General features: G+C 41.0%; 2 protein-coding genes across 3 annotated transcripts; both read left to right on the top strand.

The window, feature by feature from the left end:
* The first annotated feature begins 21 nt into the window (after positions 1-21).
* mtdha (metadherin a) lies at positions 22-6,655 on the top strand. Of its 2 annotated transcripts, none has more exons than XM_084563342.1 (12): positions 22-418; positions 1,347-1,475; positions 1,646-1,757; positions 1,870-2,031; positions 2,280-2,330; positions 2,555-2,725; positions 3,906-3,986; positions 4,187-4,258; positions 4,399-4,526; positions 4,637-4,747; positions 4,834-4,933; positions 5,075-6,655. In XM_084563342.1, exons 1-12 carry the CDS (start codon positions 71-73, stop codon positions 5,140-5,142), a joined length of 1,533 nt encoding a protein of 510 aa, XP_084419468.1. In that variant the 5' UTR covers positions 22-70; the 3' UTR covers positions 5,143-6,655. The 2 variants fall into 2 exon arrangements, with proteins under 2 accessions (XP_084419468.1, XP_084419467.1); XM_084563341.1 differs by having other exon boundaries at positions 2,280-2,357.
* A 3,771-nt stretch (positions 6,656-10,426) lies between these two features.
* On the top strand, positions 10,427-20,990 carry laptm4b (lysosomal protein transmembrane 4 beta). Its single transcript, XM_084563415.1, has 7 exons — positions 10,427-10,830; positions 13,124-13,241; positions 15,048-15,121; positions 15,211-15,333; positions 15,519-15,617; positions 17,368-17,463; positions 20,492-20,990. The coding sequence occupies exons 1-7, from the start codon at positions 10,738-10,740 to the stop codon at positions 20,564-20,566; spliced, it is 678 nt and encodes a 225-aa protein (XP_084419541.1). The 5' UTR covers positions 10,427-10,737; the 3' UTR covers positions 20,567-20,990.
* The last annotated feature ends 589 nt before the right edge of the window (positions 20,991-21,579 follow it).

The raw sequence follows: 21,579 nt of genomic DNA, 5'->3' as shown, positions 1-21,579 counted from the left end.
GCCACTCCTCCGTTAGCATACGGATGCTGGAAATGATAGCTAACAGCTAGTGTCTGCGCAATTCAGGAAGATGGCTGGGGACTTGCAAGGTTTTGCGCTGGAAAAAGCCGAACTCCTTTCCAGTCGCTTGAAGGAGCTCATCTCTTCGGGCCAGGGGTATGTCCGGGCTCAGTTCGGGCTGGATTTGGGTCTGAAGCCCGAGCTGTACCCGACGTGGGTCATCCTGTCTACGGTCGCGCTGGGTCTGCTGCTGCTGCTGGGTCTGTCCTGGGCCGCTGTCTGTGGCGGTCTGCTGCTCGGGAAAAAGCGGGGATGCCCGGTCACACAAAGCAGATTTGAGCCTGTCAAGGCCAATGTTGCTAAAACGGTGAAACCAGAAGAGCCGAAGAAGAAGAACAAAAAGAAAACACAGGAGAAGGTACTGTAGGCTGCTGCTTGGACGAGCTGTCGAATCACTGTGGTCCAATCACAACAAATGTAACTCGTCGTTGGTTTATCTACAAACACTTAACCCCAGATTTAAGTCTTCACTCTGTTAACTACCTTAATTTACACTTTTATCTCCATTTTTAATTTAATAATCGCTGTTAAATTCAACATTAGTTAGCTAGCTAGCATAGTTAGCTCATATAGCTTCTTGTATTGATGCTAGCTGACCATATAGCCCACTTTGTTTACGCCACATAAATTAAGCGACCTAGGGTCAGCCTCACCACCCGCATGCAAAAGATAACAGTAAACCAGTTAGATAAGTGAATATATAACAAATCAGTGTTTTGTTAAGAGAAGGATGCTATCTAGCTTTATGTGTAGCTAACTGACACGTCACTATGATGTGGAGATAATGCTAGCTAACTAGAAAAACACATTATCGTTGACATGTTTACTATTTAGCATTGGCATTTTACCTTCATAACTGCTTTTATTAAAGTGTACTTATATACAGTGACAATTGTATTGTTTTTAATACATCCGCGAGCAGGGTTAGTAGCTTTTATAAAGCTGTTATTCAGACAGGAATGTTAGCTACTACCGGTATCTTTGAAACATGAGCTCGAGACCATTTATAACAGCTAGGAGCCTTTTAACGGAAATATCATTAACCATTAAATTAACTAAATGGACCCTGCTAGGTGTATAGCTTTTTATAAAAGTAAATTATAATAGCTCTTTTGTTTATGCTGCATCTTGGTGGAAGTACAGATTATTGTTAACCACGTTATTCTGGCAGTGAACGAGGAGGATGTGCAGTTTGCATTAAAGTTTATTGTTTGTTTTGTTTTTTCCTGTGTTCCTAAATCCTCCTTACGGTGTTGTTAATATGATGTCTGTCTTTTCTTCTTCAGAAGACTCAGTCCAATGGACAACCAGTGGCAGTTTCTCAAGAGGAAGTTAAAGTGACTGAGGTGGTTTCCAAGCACGCACCTCCGGTTAAAACTGAAAAAGTAAATTCAAAAGGAAGGGGACCTGAAACTGTGAGTGAGTGGACTAGCCACAAGTTTTAGCTGTGCTGGCAATTTACAAAACATATTTGTCATCTGTTATATATTGATGACACTACACTGCCACTCCTCGTCATATTTGTCAAGTGGATTGGCCGTTAAAATAACTTTGCTGTTTGTTTTATTTGTTTCTCTGCCTACAGGTGCGCGAGGTACAAGCTCCGGTGCAGGCGAAAAAGAACAAGAAGAAAGCCAAGACCGATGTGAAACCAGTTCAGCATGTCTCTACAACTGATGGGAAGGAACCCGATGATGGTAAGTCTCAAAGGGAGTGTTATAAACCATCTAAAATATTTGTTTATTATTGCTTTGTGGTCACTGAGTCAGCTTAGCATTCAGAGCTGTTTTGTGTGTGCGTGTCCACCAGGTGCGTGGGAGACCAAAGTCAGTAACAGAGAAAAGCGGCAGCAGCGCAGGAAGGACAAGGGGTCTGAGGACTCTGGTAGTCCAGGAGGAGTGGAAACCCCCAAAACCCATGTGGAGCCACCCGTGGCCACAGTTCCAGCAAAGAAGAACAAAGGAAACCACGGTAGTAACGTAGAAAGGTTTCACTCTGTGTAAATATTTTGCATGATAGATGTGTTCCATAAATGTGTTTGTATGAAAAGCTCAACCATAGCATCAAATTACAAGTTTTTTAACATATTGCACATTATTGACACAGGTCTAAGATACTAGATATGAAGTTTTGATGTGCATGGTACACTCATGAACTCAAAGAAGAAATATCTAGTAACACTGCATGTTATTAAAGCAAATTTGTCACATTTATTTCAGAGACCCTGCGTTCAAAAGCCACTGGAAAGGGCGATGCAGCCAGCGGTGCAGGTAAAGACAAACCTGGACCATTATTGTGTACGAGTACCTACTTTATTTTGTTGTCTACTTTCAAGTTAAGATGGGATGTGTTTTTGAAGCTTTTATGTAAAAGTTTTTCAATACCCAATTCAGTGTAACAAACAAGATTCATTTTCAGCATTTACAATTCATTTTGAAGTCATACATTGTCTCAACTGCTTCCCAATGACACCATGGCTTTCCTTCCTTTTCAGTGTCCTCCAGCTGGAGAGAGGAGCCTTCTGTCAATGGTGGAGGCTGGACTGATGTGTCCATGAAGATCCCAGGTCAGAGTGGTGCGATGGAGGGAAACAAGTGGAGTACCGTCCCCACTAAACATTACAGGGCCCAACCAGAGCAACAGCGCTGGGGTCAGGAGTCACAAGGTACCACCTAGACCTGGGCGGACAGTTCTCCACCACAAGTATAAATACAGATTATGAAGGCGGCACATTCTACAGTGCACTGTGTTAACACTAGGACAGAGGGGGTCACATTGGATTTGAAAATAACTTGAATTGCTGACTTATCAAGATGGGCTGGGGTAACAGTAAACACAGTTATTTCAATTTCAAACATTAAAAAAAGTAAGCCGTCAAAATAGGATTATTAAGTTTAACTTCACTGGCATAGTTATTTAGAAGACCTGTTAGAACTACTCCATCTACTGGACGAATATGATATTGCAAAAGAAATTAAAATGAGGCTAGTAGTTATATTTATATACTGTCAAAACTTGAGCCTGCATTTAGTCTGAATTGAAATGAACTGTTGCGTCAACAAAGGATTTATTAATAGTTTGACGTATTCCCAGAAGTTATTTTCTGGCAAAAAAAAAAATATATATCTTGTGCTTCCTGTGGATGCTAAGCAGTTGACTTAAGTCAAACAAAGCACTAAAATTTGACTGCTTCTTACCAAAGTAAGGATTCGTGTTTATTATGATTCTGTTTGTTGCCATGATTCAGTTACTTTTGATGAACAAAGGCATTTTTTGTTCTTCCCCATCAACACTCTCTGAAGAGAAAACCTCGACAAGTGGCCCAAGCATATTAGTTCATAATTTAGAATAGAATGGAATAGAATAGAATGTCTTTATTGTCATTGTACAAGAACAATGAAATTAAGGTGACCTAAAGTGCCCCTTATGTGCCTTAGAAGTACTGGAATAAAAATGAATTTAAAAAATAAAAAAAAATAAAAAATATAGAATGAAAAATATGTAGAACAATATAAAACACCAAGATGACATTATAATCCCATTCACACATAATATTAAGTCACTGTTATTGCACATCACATGAAATTATTGCACATTGTGAGAAATTATTGCACGTTTGCACATATGAAGTTATTGCACAGATGTATTGCACATTGTTCTGAGAATTATTCTGTGAAATACTGCACATTCACGTTATTATTTGTATTTGTTTGAGTTGTTCAGTGCGATTATGTCTCTTGCATAGAAGCCATTTAGTCTATTTTAAGAAATCTTGGTTTGTCACTGTCCCGTCTGAGCTCCACTGTTCCAACGATGTAATCTGTCTTTTCATGTGCTCTCATCAGCCGCATGGAGTGGCATCGATGGCCGGATAAAGACTGACCTCAACCCTGTGTCCTTCTCCGTGCTGGGGCTAAACGCTAAAGGTTGGTGCTGTTATTAACTGCCAGCCTTATCACGCAGTCACACACTAGCTTCTCTCCACTTCCTTCATGTGTCATTCAGAGAATGTCAACATGATGTTGTTTTTTTAGTCTGATTCAACAGCTTCCAGTGTTTTTACAGTCTTAGCGGTTTGACAGTATTTACCTCCGTCACTCTTTTAATCACCCTCATCCTCTTGTAGACGCAGTATCAAATTCCATTGAGCTGAAGTGGGCGAGCCGCCCTAATGTTGATGACGAGTGGTCTGGATTCAGTAAGTACCCAGCAATACCTCCTACACATCACACCTGCCTAAACAACTGCTGCTTCTTTAAAATTCAGGAGCATTTTGTATTGATGTTGTTTTTTTACTACATATTTAACCTCCATTTATTTGATGTGCATTTATTTTAGATGGAACGGCTGCAGCAGATCCCAGCTCTGACTGGAACGCCCCAGCAGAGCACTGGGGAAACTATGAGGAGCCTCCTGTACTGGTGGCACCAGCTCCTCTGAAGAAGGAACAACCTGTCGCCAGCAAGGTTTTAATCTTTACAACCTTCACGTTGCTGTTTGTACTGTACATTTAGAGATTATCCTCATCAAGACATTAAAGTCAACATGTTTCAGACCTGAATATGTGTTATGGCAGGTATCAGAGGATGAGAAGGACACTGAGGATCCCTCTGGAGGAGCAGCCAAATCTAAAAAGAAGAGGAAAAAGAAGAAGAAAACGGAGGAGGAGGCTGCATCTGATGCTCAGGCAAGACGCAAAACATCGAGCTGTCTTTATCATCCATCAAGCTGTCTATAGGTGTCAAACCTGTCAATGCATTTGTCTGATTGTAGACGGCGAACACAGCGGCCCCAATCAAGGCAGCACCCAAACCCCAAGAGCTTCCTGCGCTGCCGTCCAAAAAGCAGAATGCCAGCATATCATCCGCTCAGAGTAGGTTACAGAGGTTCTGTGTTTAGTCTGACCTTTTCTGTTCATTCCCGTAAAGCACAAGCTAAAATTGATGTCCTTACGTCCTAAATGATTTAAACTCTGGCTCTAAATGCGTCTTTCACATTTCTTTTGTACCTGCAGAGAAGCCTGAGCAGATTGTGGAGCCTCCGAAGCCCTCCCAGAAGAAAAAAGTCAGAAGGGAAACATGAAGTCACACCACAGGTCCAGACAAAGCATATGCAAATGATTGTTAAACGTGTCACATGCAATAATTACCAGGTACAGCGTTTCTTTCTGAGATACATACAATAGTTTATCAGTCACAGAAACAAAAACAGAAGAAGGCAAGCAGTAGATATCGGCTGCTTGGCGAAACATATAGTGATGAAATGTGGTCCTATGGACTGAAAACTTAACTAATTTGCACTATTTGCTACACTGCAACCAGAGTGGAGTTTCAGGCGAGGTGGACTTTTTGGTGGAGGTACATGTTTAATGGCATTGTGTTTTCTGTTTTCTGTTTTCTTTTGTTTTTTCCTCCTCCAAGAGTGTAATTGGAAAAAACAAAACGGGTTTAATTAATATTTTTTTTGTTCCTTAGAATATTGCACTTTGTTTTGTTTGCCACGCTGCTGCCCGTGGATTAATTTCAGAAATGTACTGGAGCAAAAGATAAAGGATGGGTTTTATTTTTGTCAAGCTTATCTCAGTGCAACACTCGCATGCCCGTACGTACATGGAGGGATTGCAGGCCTCTGGAAGATATTATTGCCTTGATGACAGTCGCTTAAAACCTTACTGTCCTCCTTAATAGACACAAAGTGAAGTCCCTGATAGAGCAACTATCCTGTTTGAAATGTTAAAGCTAATGGCACAAGTTTATCCATCTTTTCCAAAGCAAAGGCCTGTTAAGTACAAACTTCCCTCTTTCTTTCTTCAGACAATGTTTTGCTACACCCTGTTAGTGAATGCAGCTTTGTTTATGTGAAAAAAAACAAAAAAAACACTGTTAATAGACTTAAAAGTACGACAGGCAGGATTCAGATAAAACTTGTCTCTTTGCCTGTTGTTTTCAGCATCATTTCTTTCTTATTGTCTAATCAAATGAAAGTATTCAGGAAACCTCTCTACAACCGTTCCTGCAGCACAATCCACCTCTTCACTGTCCGTCTGTGTGATAGCCAGACAATGAAGCAGTGGATTTAGGCAGATTTTTTTTTTCAGCCAGCATTATAAATTATTTAATTTGGATCACATAAAAGATTTTGTAATAAAAATGAATAAACTGGATTCCACTCTGGGGACATGCTGAGGTTACATAGAGACCATAGTAGCTGATGTGAACCACCAGGAGGCACTGTAATGTGAAGTTAAGGGGTAGGGGGATTAAACCATAGGTCCCTCTACTTTTTATCATTCATGAGTATGTCTGGGGATGTCCGACGAGACTGTATGTTGGTTTTACTAGAGACTTAATTATCCCTTCTGCACTCTGTATGATTTGAAAAAAAAACAAAAAACAAAAAAATATTTCTTCCAGTTTTGTGCTAGAAAAAGCCATGCCATATGTACAGATTGTAAGGGCTTTTTCCATTTCTGTAATTGCACTGTGCAAAAAGCTGTATTGAGTTCCTTTGGATATCGACGAATTGTTTTTACTGACTTTTGCGGAATGTGAAATGTGTAACTTTTTTCAGTTTGTACTCGACTTCCAGGATTTATGACGGGTGGGCGGGCGGGCGATTGACCTAAACTGAGAATGAAGACAAACATATTACACAGAGCAGCTTTAATACCTTCATTCAAGTTGGTTTTAAACAATACACACACACACACACACACACAATTACACACATATGAAAGGAATTTTATTCCGTTGCCTTAACCTGTAGTTGTATAGAAAGTGCATTGGAGTCCTTTTTATATAGTTTCCATCCAATTGCAAGTTTTGATGTCAGAATTAATTTTTTTTTTGCATGACTTTGATAATAGTACTTGTGTACATAAAATAAAATGATCAAACTTCTGCTTTAACTGTTAGTACATGGTCCTAGAGTACCACTCAGTATATATACTGTATTGGCTTACTGTGAGGAGACAAATTGCAGCTTTTATGTGGCCGTTCAGAGGACATTAACATGTTTTTTTTTTTGTTTTTTTCTTTTGTTGGCAAAGAGATTTAGTGCATCAAAGTGTTGATCAACTGGTGGTGGTAGTTATTGGCTGGCAGACTTGATCACAGGTCCGGACAAAAATGATGTGTCACTGTGGCTTCAGGTGACGTTTTTGTTAAAATTTTTACTGATGACTAAGATGATTCAGTCTCCGTATTTATATACTTATCTCTAGGAAATGTTTTTTTTTTTTTTTTTTTGGTGAATGATTTTGTTTATTGCAGAGATACAAATGATATTTCTATGTTTGTTTGGTCGAGATAAAAAAAAATTAAACAGGAAATGCTTGATATCACATTGTTGTGGATTTTTTTGAGCTTGTTCAAGATTTAAGATTCAAGTCGTGTTTATTGTCACTTCCGCAATATGTTAATGAATAACATACAGAGGCGTGAAATATTGTCCTAGTTCCACAGCATGCTGCATATGCTGACACAATAACTACTGTAACTACTTCTACTACAATTATGTTAAGGCACAAAATCCAAAAGAAATATATAAACGGAAGATATACAGGTGGAGTCAGATTCAGCTGCTGACTCCATTCAGTTGCACTAGAGGTGGTAACAATGAGACAACCCCCAAAACAGTAATGGTTTTACAGGTGGAGGCCACAGACATTTTGCTTTGCATTTGGTTAGGGTCAGTATCACTGCTGGTAGCATGAGGTGATACCTGGTCCCTACAGAGGTTGCACAGGCAGTCCAACTCCTCCAGGATGGCACATCAATACGTACCATTGGTTTGCTGTGTCTCCCAGCACATAGTCTCAAGAGCATAGGGGAGATTCTACAGTCATCCAGCGCTACCTTCTCTGACCGCTGGTATTCTCTTCTCATGTTTGCTGTCAAACTAATCCCAAATCTGAATTAAATACTTTGCTACGGTGCAAATCTGTGTCACTAGACGGTCCCGGCTGCAGTGACCCTGTTGAGGTCAAACTGCTGCCTCAGTCAATGAGGTGAGGCAGTCGCGTGGCATCCTCTCAGAGCCTGACCTCCTTCACCGCCTCCTCTCTCTCTCTCTCTCTCTCTATCCTTTATCTCTCAGTTCATTTAGGATTTACCAGCTTTTAATCTCTCACAATCTCTGGCTCGGTGTCCATTCACCTTCAGTGGGATATCACGTTATTCTCATTCTTCCCTGCTGCGGGATCGTTGTGCTTACTCTTTTTTTTTCCTCTCTCTCTCTCTCTTGTTTGTGTGTATGAAAGGCAGATGTATTAATAGTGAAGGTCACTTGGTAATGGATGTTACAGTGGTCGCTCAGAGCCACGCTATGAAAATCGCTCGCTAATGCTGTTTTAAAAATAAGATCTTTCCAAAGTCCCAGAGGCCTCACATAGCACCATTATACAGCCAAACGAATGAATCTATCCACCCAAACACCATCCCAGGATTTTTTGCTGTCCTCTAGTAAGTTTGGGAGGAAAGGATTAAGGCTTTGCATTTTTGTGTCATTACGTCAGAGCCTCATCTACACATAACACAAATGCTTCCGTTTAATAATGCTACAGAAATCTGAGCACGGTTTTGAGATTTTTGTCTTCGTGTTGCGTTGTTCCCAGCATTTTAAAGAGGTGGCAGACTGGACAGTATTAAGTCATGGCAGGAGAAGAAAATCCCCTAATGTGACGATGATGCGGTCCACCCACCAGAGCTTAGTGCTGTGGTCACTGGCCCATCTGTCAGGCTTGGTCTGGGACATTTGCACAGAGAGACAGACATGACATGACAGGAATGACATGAAGTCTAGTTTTCCGTTCTAATATTATAAAAGAAAAATCTAAAGCTGTTTCATTTAGGTTTGAGGCTGTTATGACATCTTGTTGTTGGTTTTCAAGAATAAAACATGATATATTCCTGCGATACTAATTTGGCCATTCATTTTAGGAGGCTGCATTGATGCATTGATGAGCAAAAAGGACTTGGTATATGTTAACCCATCGTTTCTTCTGGGAATTAAAAATGAGGGAATAAGACACAGACCTATATTTTTCTGTGTGGTCACTTGATAAAACCCATTAGTAATATGCGTCTTGCACAAATAAAATCCCAATATTGCTGTTTGACCCGTCTTCAAGCCTTATAATCCATTTACCTCAGTTAAAAGTCCTTATCATGCCAGTTCATAATGTGCGTCAGTATTTTGTGTATATTACCAAACAACTATACAGTTAATCAAATTACCACAAACCAGTTGCCACACAGTGAACAGTGGAGATTTTTTTTTTTGAGGCCTCTGGAGCTCATTCGACCTCCTCTTTTGTCCATTCAGTATTTCATCCTTGTAAGAGGTAGTCAAAACATGTGACGTACTAACAACTTGCAGGTTTTTAACATGTTAGTTGATGCATTTAAGGTCCAAATTCACACCCTATTGTATCGCATTGTGTTTTACCAACCTGTTCCTGTTTATTTTTAGTCACTGGGCTTGGCTAAATAACACTCATATGTTTAATTCAGTACATTTTTACAGCATCGCAAACTACATCCTCCAAACGGATCGTACAACTGAATTGCTGTTTCAACATAAACAGAACAGAATGCAGATTGCAGGACTATTATATGTATATTTTTTTTATTTTTATAGTTTTACAGAGTGTGTATATTTCATATATTTATAGTGTGTGCATTTAGTATTTATTTCTCCTTTTTACTACTTAGAACGTTTTACTGTTTTTTATAAAAGAACTGACTCAGGGACCTGCACGAAAGAATTCCAATGTACCTGTATGTTCTTGTCCCTGTACAAATGGCAATAAATTCTATTCTATTCTATTCTATTTTTATTCTATTCTATAATACATTAGATTTCACGCTAGTAGTCCTAGTATATTTTCTTTTCCCCACCACCAATATCTGTTACCATGCTGCTAAACGCATGTATAATCCTGACTAGTCCTGTAGACACTGCTTCTATTTTTTTTTGCCTATTCATGGGTTTCACCAGGTCCCTTTCCACAGGTGTTTAAAATCAATGCAGTATATGCATTAGTTGTATATACTCACTGTACAAACTCCTGGATCATTGTATATACATCTGCTCATATACTTTCTTTTTCTTTTTTATTATTTCATGTTGTATACATGGATCATGATTTTTTATTTTTTTTTATGCTTGTTATGTGTTTTTGTACAAGAGAACAAAAGTTACCGGAGTCAGATTCCTTGTCTGTGCACACATACTTGGCCAATAAAGCTGATCCTGATTCAGATTTTTTTTGTCAGTAAATGGACAAAGTGTAAATGCTTGTCATAAACGTAAAATCATGGCTCCTAAAACCCCCATCAGGAGAGATTTGAGCCGACATATTTTAGTGTGATTATGGAGTATTTTCCATCCATCCCTCTGATCTCGGTCAAAATCCCCCCCCGGTGGTCACGTGACTCCGGGATGAGCCAGATTAACGGCTCTCCGTTTGCCAGGAGAGTCCACTTGCTCGAAACAGGCGAACATCGCTCCAAACATACGCTGGATGTTGTTGTCCCAGCAGCAAGGACGCCATCAATTACATATTATTTTTGTTCCTCGGACAATCGTAGCATCAAAATAATCGCGTATTTTTTATTTTTTTTCTTTCGTGTAGCATTCATGAAATAGCTTGAAATTATAATTGTTTGATTAAAGATGATTTCGCCGTGGGACCGGTGGTACTCGACGAGCTGCTGCCTCTGCTGCCATGTACGGACGGGCACCATTATTCTGGGAATATGGTATATGGTAAGTAAAAAAAAATAATGTGAGGGATGTTTGCGACGAGATAGCAAGCGCCTTTTTTTAGTTTTAGAGCTATTGCTAAGTTAGCTAACAGCTGCTGTTTTCCGTTTGTTTTCCACTTGCCGTTTTCAGGATGCCATCGGTGGAACACATCGAGACAACCGTTAATAACCGTTTAATTTAACGTTCCAATTCAAGGCTTAATCTTAATTCCATTTAAACATGTTTTAATCAAGTATAAGCGTTATTTTTAATATTTTAATGGCTTGCATTTGTGCTCTTTCTTAGGCTAACCTTTCGCCTCCACCTTATATGACATGTCCTACATTTGTACTTGGTTAATAATAGTTTGCTTGAGTTATTCATTTATTTATTTTTTTTGGCCCATGGGATAACCCAAAGTTTTAAACATAGTTCAATAAGCCTGGTAAATCCCTGACCTTTAGTAAGCGTTAGTCCCTCTCTCTCTTGCTGACCCTAATCAACAGCCTCGTCAAACACAGCCGCGGCCATAAAAAGCAGCAAAATGCCTCCGTTAACATGCTCCATTTCTTTTCGGCTTCGTCATTTGAAGTTTTACATTTTTTTTTTTTTTTCTCCTCAGCACTTTACTTTACTCTATAAAAACTTTACAAAACTCACCTGCCTTTTTTTAAAATGCCAGTTAAACAAATTCCGGACTTCCGTACTTGGTAGTTCGGACTTGACACGTTCGGTTCTGAAGTATGGACTCTGGATGACGTAAGGACGCAGGGGGGGTCATTCTAGAATTGGAACAGTTGACTGCTTGCCGCCTCCTGCAAAATGCATTCTGGGATACCTGGCTGTAGGAAGGCCACACCAGTTATACCCCAGATGCCATCCCAATAAAACGGGCATTGCATGTACACATCAGGATATTTGGACTTTATTTGGACTCTGATTGGTCAGGGGCATATATTTAATTAGAAGTACACAAGAATACATTTATAAACGCCTCAATACTCAATTTGAGTGTCTGAGTGACACTGGACAGTCGACTCGCCTTATTGCTCTTCCACTGCTGTTCTGGCAGCAGATCTTTCTCCAGAACATCTGGTTGCATGTCTCCTCTTCCATCCCAGACTTGAAGAAAAAGGAGCTCAGCCCGGAGTAGTGTCTCATCCTTCTGCTTACGCGCAGATTATTTTTTTCCACATATGTAGTTATGATCCCACGAGTGCCATTGTGCCTCGTCCTCAATGTCATGCACCATGTCAGCGTCATGTTAGTGCTAATATACCCCCTCATTACGCCTTGTCTCCCCCGTCATGGCCCGGCAGCATGTCTGCAGCTAATACGCTCTCCAGAGGCTTCTATAGTCAGCCCTTGTATAGTCAGGCCCCCGTATGGGTTGACATAGACAATGGCGGTAGGTGCTCTGGCTCGGTTTCTTTCCATGACCTCCGCAGTGCATCAAGCAACTGTACGCCTGCTTTCTGAGCATTACTCGGACTGGCAGAGCGTGGTGTTAGCTGGACAGATGGTTAAACAGGCTGACCAGCAGGGGTAACACACAGTTTTCCTTGGCTCCCCCACGGTTCAGCGGGACTTTGGAAGCAACCCTGTCAGAATCAGTGTCTGGCTGTCCAGTCAGAGCTGCTGGAAGTCCGTCCTGATGGAAAACGTGATTTCCAGGGTTCCCCCACAGCAAGCAGGAAAATCATTGCTTTTCCACCTGTTATTTCCTTGTTCCAAAAAAGACAGGAGGAGTGAGACCCAGTCTTGATCGGTCACGGTTCAACAAATCGATAATGGAAAGGCCTTTTCACATTCTGACAATCAAGAAAGTGATAGGATGTGTTCACCCGTGCGACTGGTTCACTTCAACCTGAGATATATGTATTTGTTCGAGGGGATCCAGTATGTAGTAGAGTACAGTAGCCTGCCATTCGGTTATTCTCTGGCCCTTCTGACATTTTCCAAGCATGTGGAGACGCCTTTACGGTCATTGCACAGGATGGGAATGAGTGTGCTGTTTTATTTGGACAATCTGCTTTTGCTAGATTGTTAATTATTAAATTAATCTGTAGTTTAATCAAAAAAATAATCAATTGATGCACCCCAATTTAAACCACCCAAAGTTAGGTGAAAATAATGAATACTGACAACTCCAACAGGAGTATTGGAGCAAACATTTATTTATTTTTTACTGGAAAACGAATCTATACAGTAACTTTTTAGTTTATACTACTTGCTGAATCAAGAAAAGGTCCACGCATCATCATTTAAAGCAGATGTAAAAAAAAAATTAATACTGAGTTTCCTCTCCCCACAGCTCATCAACGCAGTGGTCCTACTCATCTTGTTGTCGGCTCTCAATGACCCAGTTCAGTACCGTTACCACCTTACCAGCTCTGAGCTGGGAACAGACATCGATGTCATGGACGATGCAAGTGAGTGCAACTAATCGCCCCGTTGTCGCATGTCTGGCTTGAAGTCGTACAGTTTGCTGCCTGCTATTTATGTAAAGTAATGTACATATTTGTTAAATGCTGCATTAATAAGAATATTTATTGTCTTCTTAGATCATTCAACCCAACTATTTAACATGTTTTATTACAGAATGTGAAGATTTGCTTAGTTTTTGAAAGCCAGAATGAAATGCATAAATGTTTTAATCTCAGCATGTTAGTATCAGTATTTTGGAAAAGGTTACACATATTTAATTTCTGTTTCACTCAGCTAAACCAGTCATACGACATAAGTGTGTAATTCTGTCTACGTTACTCCTGACAACGACCAAACCGGCCTAATTTCCAAACATCCAAACATCAGGTTTCATAGTTCAGTGAAAATATTATTTGGATGTATCTCAGCGTTCTGCAGGAAATCATGTATTTCTGCAGCTGTAGAATCACCTATCCTTTCTTTCCGCCACTTCTTCCCCGAGAATGCTGCTCTCAGCACAGACACGGCTGAGTAAGCAAGGCACCATAGAGAACAAATCAGAGCGCATGTGTATTTCCAGCGCTTCCCCTCCAGCAGCTATCATCATCAAAGTCGCCTCTGGAACGCCGCGGACGCCGTCACTGGCTACTCTGATTAAAAACGACTGCTCTAATTCCCCATCGGATTAAATCGGCCATCTTGACTGACTCCCCCTCGAAAAACGTTTGTGCGTGCGCGGCAAACGCTGTGAAACTATAGAAAGGGATGAAAATGAGCTGCTGTGATGGTTTTGTTCCATAGTGTGATCAGTTGATGGGTCTTAACACAGTATCATGTGGCTATGGACATAGACAGTAGTTGCACTTACTTTTTATCAGTTGCAATAAAAAGAAATTAGTTTTGTGAACTAACACTGCCAAGTTTAGTAACTGCCAAAAATGCTCTTTCTACCCTCCACTACATACGCTGTAATCCTCACATGTTTACAGGTACTGTGGTCAGTGTTTCATCAGTGAGGTCTCATAGCATTTAATCAAATTAAGCACCAAATGCGTAATAATTACTCACATGTTGATCTTGTTTTGTGTGAAATGCTAAAAATAGTGTGGTTATCTAACTGCTCGTCTGTTTTTTATATCGTCATAACTCCTCCAAATTACACCCGACCTTAACATGTGATCTGTATCTAGATATTATTATTCAGTGTGGCACTGCATTCATACCTGGCGATGAAAGGCGGTGTTGTTTTCTCTATTGTTGGACAAGCTTTAGTTAATTCAGCTGCACTGAAACACAGTAAACATGGACAAGTGATGACGTTAGTCCGTTGGCAAAGGGGTTGCATTAAGAAGCAGAGTTACTTGTGCTGAATACTGATTGTCAACGGCGTTCCTTAATATTTTTCACACTCTTAGGCCTTAACACCTTCCCAGCATTATAGCTTAAAAATAATAATAGTTTTGAAAGCAAAAGACATGATGTTTAACCATAAGGACATTATTTCCTGTGTGGCCGCACAAGCTTGCATAAACCCCTGAAGGTAAAACTCAGCTAACAAAACACTTTTAAGGCTGACTGACTCCGAAAGACTGGCTACAAATTTGAAATGAAAACACTGGCTGTCTTACCAGCATTAAAGTTAATAACAACCCATAATGCAGCGCTCTCTACAGAAGATCCACCATAACTGAACTGGTACGCTCGCCATTCAGAAACCGCAACATTACAGGGAACATGAAACAATCAGGAACAGGAAAATGCTTCACTCGTAAACTAGATCATCTGTTCTGATGTTGTTTTTCTTTCCCCAGATATTTGCATAGCCACTGCAATATCCCTGCTCATGATTCTTATCTGTGGCATGGCAACATACGGTGCTTACAAGGTAAGCAGACAAAACAAATGTGATTCAAACACACATTCAGACTCACGATGCTGAGTTTTCTTCATGTAATCTGAGTCTCTCTCATACAGCAACATGCTGCTTGGATCATTCCGTTCTTCTGCTACCAAATCTTCGACTTTGCCCTTAACACACTGGTAGCCATTAGTGTGGTGGTTTATCCCAACACGGTACAGGACTACCTCCAGCAGCTGGTGAGGACCATTTCATTCCAACCTTATGAAGGTTTATATGCTTACTAATGAAAGACAGTGACAGTAAGTTAAAGCAGGCCATCCAGTCAGAGGCCGATTTGGACAAAGGCAACTTTTTGTACATTACATGTCACAATTCTCATTGATTTTTGTTTTGTTTGTTTATCTCCAACTCTCCCTCCCAGCCGGGGACATTCCCTTACAAAGAGGACATCATGTCCACCAACAACATGTGCCTAATCTTCGCAGTCCTCCTCTTCATTGGCTGCATCCTCTCCTTCAAGGTAGGCCTACAGAGACCCTCTTCCTCTGATGGTTGTCACAGTTGGTTTGGATTTGCTTTAGCGTTCATCTGAATGACATCCAAAGAAAAACATATTCAGCACATTGCTACACACTCGCTGAACATTTGTTCAGTGCGAAACTGCCCCTTTTTTTTTTATAGATTTGTTCATCATGCGATTAAGGCAATTAAGTCTCACGCTGTGCACATCTCATCGCCGTATGAACCATACGGCATGTGTAATGAATCTACCAGTGTGAACATTCCCATTATCGGTCCTCTTCATGAGATTATCATACAGTCAGAGAGCAGCGGGTCAGGGACAACAGGAAACCAACTCCCGTCAAAGTAATTCTCCCTTAATGCATGAATGATTCTCCAGGCGCAGCTATTCTCTGGGGCTCTTGGACGAGATGGGGCATGAAGCTGCAGTCATCTGTACAATCAAATCAAGTTGTTTCTCCTCTAAGCCGAGATTAGAAATGTTCTCGGCAGATATCCAAAGCCAGAGCTTGGGTTCTATGACAGGAAGCAGCCACTGGAAGACAGGCTGCTGGACTTGCAGCCGGAAGAGTTATAAATGTCATGTGTGAGACAGTTGAGGACTTTGGATTGTTGGACAGCTTATTGCTCCAGAAGTCGGCAGTAAAGATGGCACATAGATATGTGGCACTTACCAAGCTAAATCTATAGTGTCCATTATTTTGATAAATGGGTTGCACATGCTGTCTAGTGTATATTGGCTCCTGATAGTTGAGCACCCTGGAAAAGTGCCAGATCACAGCCTGACAGTCGGCTCTCAGAACAGAGCGAGCACCTGCTAAAGTTCCTGCTGAAGCCAACATCCTCCACTTGACTGCACTTGGCTTAAATGACACAGATGGGAAGAGGGAGGGCTGGAGAGAGAAGAGAGAGCTGAAGATGCAGCAGAGAAGGAAATGTAAAAGAGTTTGATGAATAAAAACAGATGGGCATAGCAAGTACATGTCAGCCCAGAATACAACGGCTCTGATGCAAAATCGTTTTCAAAAGTTTTTGAAAAAGGCTGTTTTAGTAACTCTGTCTGATGTAACTTTGACGTCGTAACACAAGCAGACTGTTTTGAGTCCAAAATCCACAATTGCTGAACAGCAGGAAAAAAAAAAAAAAAGACAATTTAACCAATATAACCAATTAAAATGGCTGCACAGTAAAGCTAGCCTTATTCTCAACACTTCAAATGAATGATGTGTATCGGTTAAGCTGATCCAACACTTGTGCTGCACAGTCAGGAGGTCCACTCAGCAGACGGTAAAGTGATTGGCTAGCACTCTTGCTTGGCCTCCTAGTTGGTGGCTCCTGCTGCTGGCAGAGGCACCGACTCAGCAGGCTACTCACACACACACACACAATGGACCTCCTTTTCTTTTGCCAAGTCGGACAAACCTAACCCTCAGTGCAGGCGCAGGTTCACTGAAGCAAGAGACGCCTGATAAATTGCTTTTGGTAAAATGGCGGAGGCAGAAGCAGAAGGGCCTCGTTGTCCAAGAGAGCGTCCACACATAAATCTCCCTTAATTTTTTTTTTTTACAACTGAGTTGAATGTGCACCTGACTTGGCGCTCATAAAAATAGTTGGTAAATCATGTTATCCGTCTCTGCTGTCATCATCCCTAACCTTGGCGAACAGATGAGCTCACAGCGAGCGGCGCCAGTAATAATGAAAAGTGTAGGCAGTGTTACTAAAGGTCGTTCTTTTTGTTTTTCCCCCAGGCCTACCTGATTGGCTGTGTGTGGAACTGCTACAGATACGTGAGCGGCAGGGGCACTACGGAGGTCTTGGTTTATGTCACCACCAACGACACCACGGTGAGTCCCCATATCCACCTTCCAGCACTTCAGCCTCAAGGACACACTGACAATCCACCACCGTCACATCATTATATAACTGAGTGTGCACTGCATCCATTTTTTTTTTATTTTTTTTTACTCTTTCGGCTTAGAAAGCTCTCAGTTCATTATATTAGCTAAAAAATAATTCAGATAAATGCGTTGAAAGACACTTTCATCACTAGTGTGACACATTTACTTTAAATTTAGTAAATTCTAGTCTCATTAAGAGAAAGGATTGATTTATTATAAAGACTTTATTCACTTTTACATGTATTGCAGTTCAATGAGTTGACTCCGCTAAATGTACAAGGTAAGATTTATAGGAGTTTATGGTGTATTGTTTATAATTTGTACTTAGACAAGCAATAAATAGATCTTTATCCGTGTGAAATGTAACTACCCAAGAACCACACTGACCTCATCCTCTCACTCATCTCTCTGGAAAATAAATAACTATTTCATTCATTATTGATTCAGAACAAGAGAAAGATCCAGTCACACATAGAATCAATGTCTCTTTGTTTTACCTAACTGTACGTTAAAAGAAGTTATAGCTGTTTCGCGGGATAGAAGTGCTTTTGTTATGTCGTTATATTTCACAAAACTTTAGATGCACGGTTTGTTTTCTGAATAATCCTTTATGGTGACATTTGTGCTCATTAAAAGAAGCTGAGACTCTTCAAAAACATTAGTACTGACCCAGAGTTTCGCAATCCTAAATATCATTAGACGTTTTCAAAATGAAATGGAAAAAGATTATTTTCTGTTTCCGAGAGGTTTAGGTTTGTGTGGTTCAGTAACTTAAAAGTTACAAGAGTATTTAGCTTATGTCCTATACTTCCTATATACATAATAGGTGAAGATGCTATGTGTAGTATTTCAACCAGTGGAGTGTTATAGACAAATTAGCAATAGGAACATAGTCTTTTTCTCCAAAAAAACTATATTGTTTACTAATATTAAAATCTCTTTATGTACTGTAAGTTGTATTACAAATGATACAGTGATTAGTGCTTGTATAGCTCCCTTTAAATAGTTACTAGTAGAGAAGCAAACACAGTACGGAGTAAAGCTGAACATCTCAGTGTATTTGTTGTGCAGTAGTGTGACACTAGGGGAAGTGACAGTGTACAGTAGGTGCTGCAGGTCGCCCTGAGGTGCGATCGGCTGGCCGATTAGACCCGGGCGTCGTCCATCGTGTTTGACCCCCTCCCCGTTGACTCAGGGCGTTTGAGAGGCTTTACCATAGTCACGGTTTCCATTTGTCCGTCTGTAATCCTCCATGCTGATACATAAGACATTAATCTGTCTCAGTACGCAACACTTCATCTGTCCGTCACTTTGTCCTTGTGCTGCCGTTGCTCCCCGCTCCACAGTGCTGACGTTTTTCGCCTCATGAGACAGACTGTACACCCAGGAGCTAATCCAGCAGGGTCTGCTGTCATAATGTGTATCATATGGCCTTTCAGCGAGTATTGGATATGTGCCAGACTTTGTCCACCGCAGATAAGATGGAGGACAGACAGGGAGGGAAACAAGTTATATTCTTTTCCACAAGAAAACAAAATCATACTGGGTTTTTTTTGTTTGTTTTAATATTTTGCAATTTTTTGTGGCCAGTCTGGTGAATATAAAAGCCTCTAAACAGATGAACCAATGAAAAAACAAAATGAATATTTATGTGCTACAAAATAAAATAACACTGGGTAAAATACATTTATTTATAATTTACTATACTACTAACTAATAGGAGATTAAAAATTAAAGTTCACATTTTTCACATTTCAGTTTCATTGAGTGTACTTTGTACTCATTTGATCTTTTCATTGCCTGTCAGACAATGAGCCTGAATACAAGAAAATACTAACGCACTATACAGAAATACAGAAATACATTTATAACTTGGTTAATAGCTACCATGAGTATAAAACTGCACACTAAAAACTTGGCCAAATCATTTATCATAGCAGGAAACAGTATATAAATTTACATGTGTAATAGAAAATAAAATGTTATTTCACAAAAAAAAAAAACACACTTGGGATTTAAAAACTAAACAGAATGAAGCAAACAGCTGAGGCAACTGGGTCAAAGTGAATGCCACGGCGCAAGCTGAGCGAATTTTAATTAGAGAAGAATGAGGGAACAAGTCGTACTTAAGTGCAACACATATTTGTGGCACATTAACAAGTTAAACAGCTGTGATACAGGACTGACTAGAGACTCCGTGGTCTTATCATCATCTGCAACCGCACAATAGAGCGCTGCATCTATTTTTACTATGAGAAAGCCAGCACTGTGTCTAAATGGCTTTTTAAAGCCTCGGACATCAAGTACCCAGCTGCTTGTCTGTCGTGCTTTTATATAAATGCCATTAAAATGCAAAAGGGACATCTCTCCTCTCCCTCCTCCCCTCCTCTATATATCTCTGTCCGTCCTCCTCTCTTCTTCTGGACATGTTACATAATTCTCTGCTTGTCTGCCTCATTTCAAATCCTCCCTGTGATGTGTTCGCCGGGCCTCCCTGGCTGTTTCACAACTTCATCCCCTCGGAGCATACTCTCTCTCCCTCACTGAATTAGAAGCAGCGCTGGTTTTATAACACCATTTACAGAGAAAGACCTCTGGTAGAGAGCGAGAGAGAGAGAGAGAGGAAAAAAAACACTCTGGCCTCTAGAGCGGAGGGATGTGTGTGAATGTCATCCTTTCAGCTAGTCATGCTTTCTATAGGGACAGAATAAAGGGAGAGGAAAGCGGCGTAGCAAGCTGTGTCAGAACTCACTCCCTGGTTACTGTGTAATGTTGTGAAGTAGAGAATATTTTCTGTTAGTGAAATGTCTCCCTGCATAGAGCCTGAAAAGTCCTCTAGTGTGTCAATAAGCACTTTCATTGAGGCTCTTCAGCTTCAAAATGCGTCTAAAAATACAATCCTCCAAAATGATAATACATCAGTTTGTATTTGAGCTTCGAGTTGGGACTGAGCTGCCTTTTGCTTTCATTTCAGGTTCTGCTGCCACCATACGAGGAGGCTGTGGCCATCCCACCTAAGGACCCCCCTCCCCAGTACATGGAGGCATGAGACGCCGCGCCCTCGCCGCTGGATTATATGCGGCACACGCCCCCAAACACCCCAAACTACACTTTCCTCAAACACTAGGACCCCATCGCCGGCGGCAACGTGTTGAAAAACGAGACGAAACTGTGTCTTAGATTTCAGCTTCGGCTCCTGCCAGCTTTAGACGAGATTAGGCCGACCCTGAGCCAGAACCACCACTAACTAACTCTTCCCTTACCTGCCACCATTACTCGTCGTGACTTATTGTCCTCCCTCTCGTCTCCGCTCTTCTCCTCCGTGGACAAAAACTATTCCACCAACCCCTCCCCCTGTACAGCTGCTGTTCCCTGGAAGCGTCTGAACTCCTGCACGCCCTGAACGCTCTGACCCAACTCTTCTTTGAGTGAAAACTGCACCGGTTTGGCCGCAGTGAACCCCCCCCCCCCCCCCCCCTCCTCCTCCCCCTAATACTGTGAACTACCCTCATGGTCTTTGTCTAGAAACTACCTGAGGACAGAGAGACGGAAAGCGACATACATTATCAGCTAAACAAGAGCACTTTTTTTCAGAAATTGACAAATTTTCTTCGTTGAATGTAATGTCGGGGTATTTTTGTATGACTCTTTTGTATAAAAGCGGGAGAAAAAGAATAGCAAAAGGCTGTCCTGTTGTGATAAAATATCATGATGTAGTTGTAAAAGGTTCCTTGACCAATAACGTCTTCCTTTTGTATCCATGCTCCGCGCTCTGTGAACCCATAACCCATCCACCGCCGCTGTAAACTCTTCTTTCAGTCACTCTTCCTGTTTGCCTTCCTGCTCATCCTACTCGTGATCTCACACACTTACAGATCCACACCCAGAGAGGCAACACACACGAAAACTAGAGCGTGAATACGTCGAGACCTCCGCCTTGTGTTCCCGTCGAGCTGCAGCAGCATCGACTGTGTCTTTATTTCTTTAACGTGGATCATGGTGTTTAATCGGATCTTTTTAGTTGAGCTAACTTAGCTGGACTGAGGGCATTTTCTTGTAAAG

Source organism: Chelon labrosus, assembly GCF_963514085.1.
Source record: "Chelon labrosus genome assembly, chromosome: 16".
NCBI lineage: Eukaryota > Metazoa > Chordata > Actinopteri > Mugiliformes > Mugilidae > Chelon > Chelon labrosus.
This window is presented reverse-complemented; position numbering and strand designations above follow the sequence as displayed.

Bases quoted from the DNA above. Each gene is read 5' to 3' on its own strand.
- mtdha (XM_084563341.1), top strand. From the start codon at position 71: ATGGCTGGGGACTTGCAAGGTTTTGCGCTGGAAAAAGCCGAACTCCTT. The intron at 2,726-3,905 runs GTACCACCTAGA...TGCTCTCATCAG, and splicing joins CTGGGGTCAGGAGTCACAAG to CCGCATGGAGTGGCATCGAT. The intron at 3,987-4,186 runs GTTGGTGCTGTT...ATCCTCTTGTAG, and splicing joins GCTGGGGCTAAACGCTAAAG to ACGCAGTATCAAATTCCATT.
- laptm4b (XM_084563415.1), top strand. From the start codon at position 10,738: ATGATTTCGCCGTGGGACCGGTGGTACTCGACGAGCTGCTGCCTCTGC. The intron at 10,831-13,123 runs GTAAGTAAAAAA...CTCTCCCCACAG, and splicing joins TTCTGGGAATATGGTATATG to CTCATCAACGCAGTGGTCCT. The intron at 15,334-15,518 runs GTGAGGACCATT...TCTCCCTCCCAG, and splicing joins AGGACTACCTCCAGCAGCTG to CCGGGGACATTCCCTTACAA.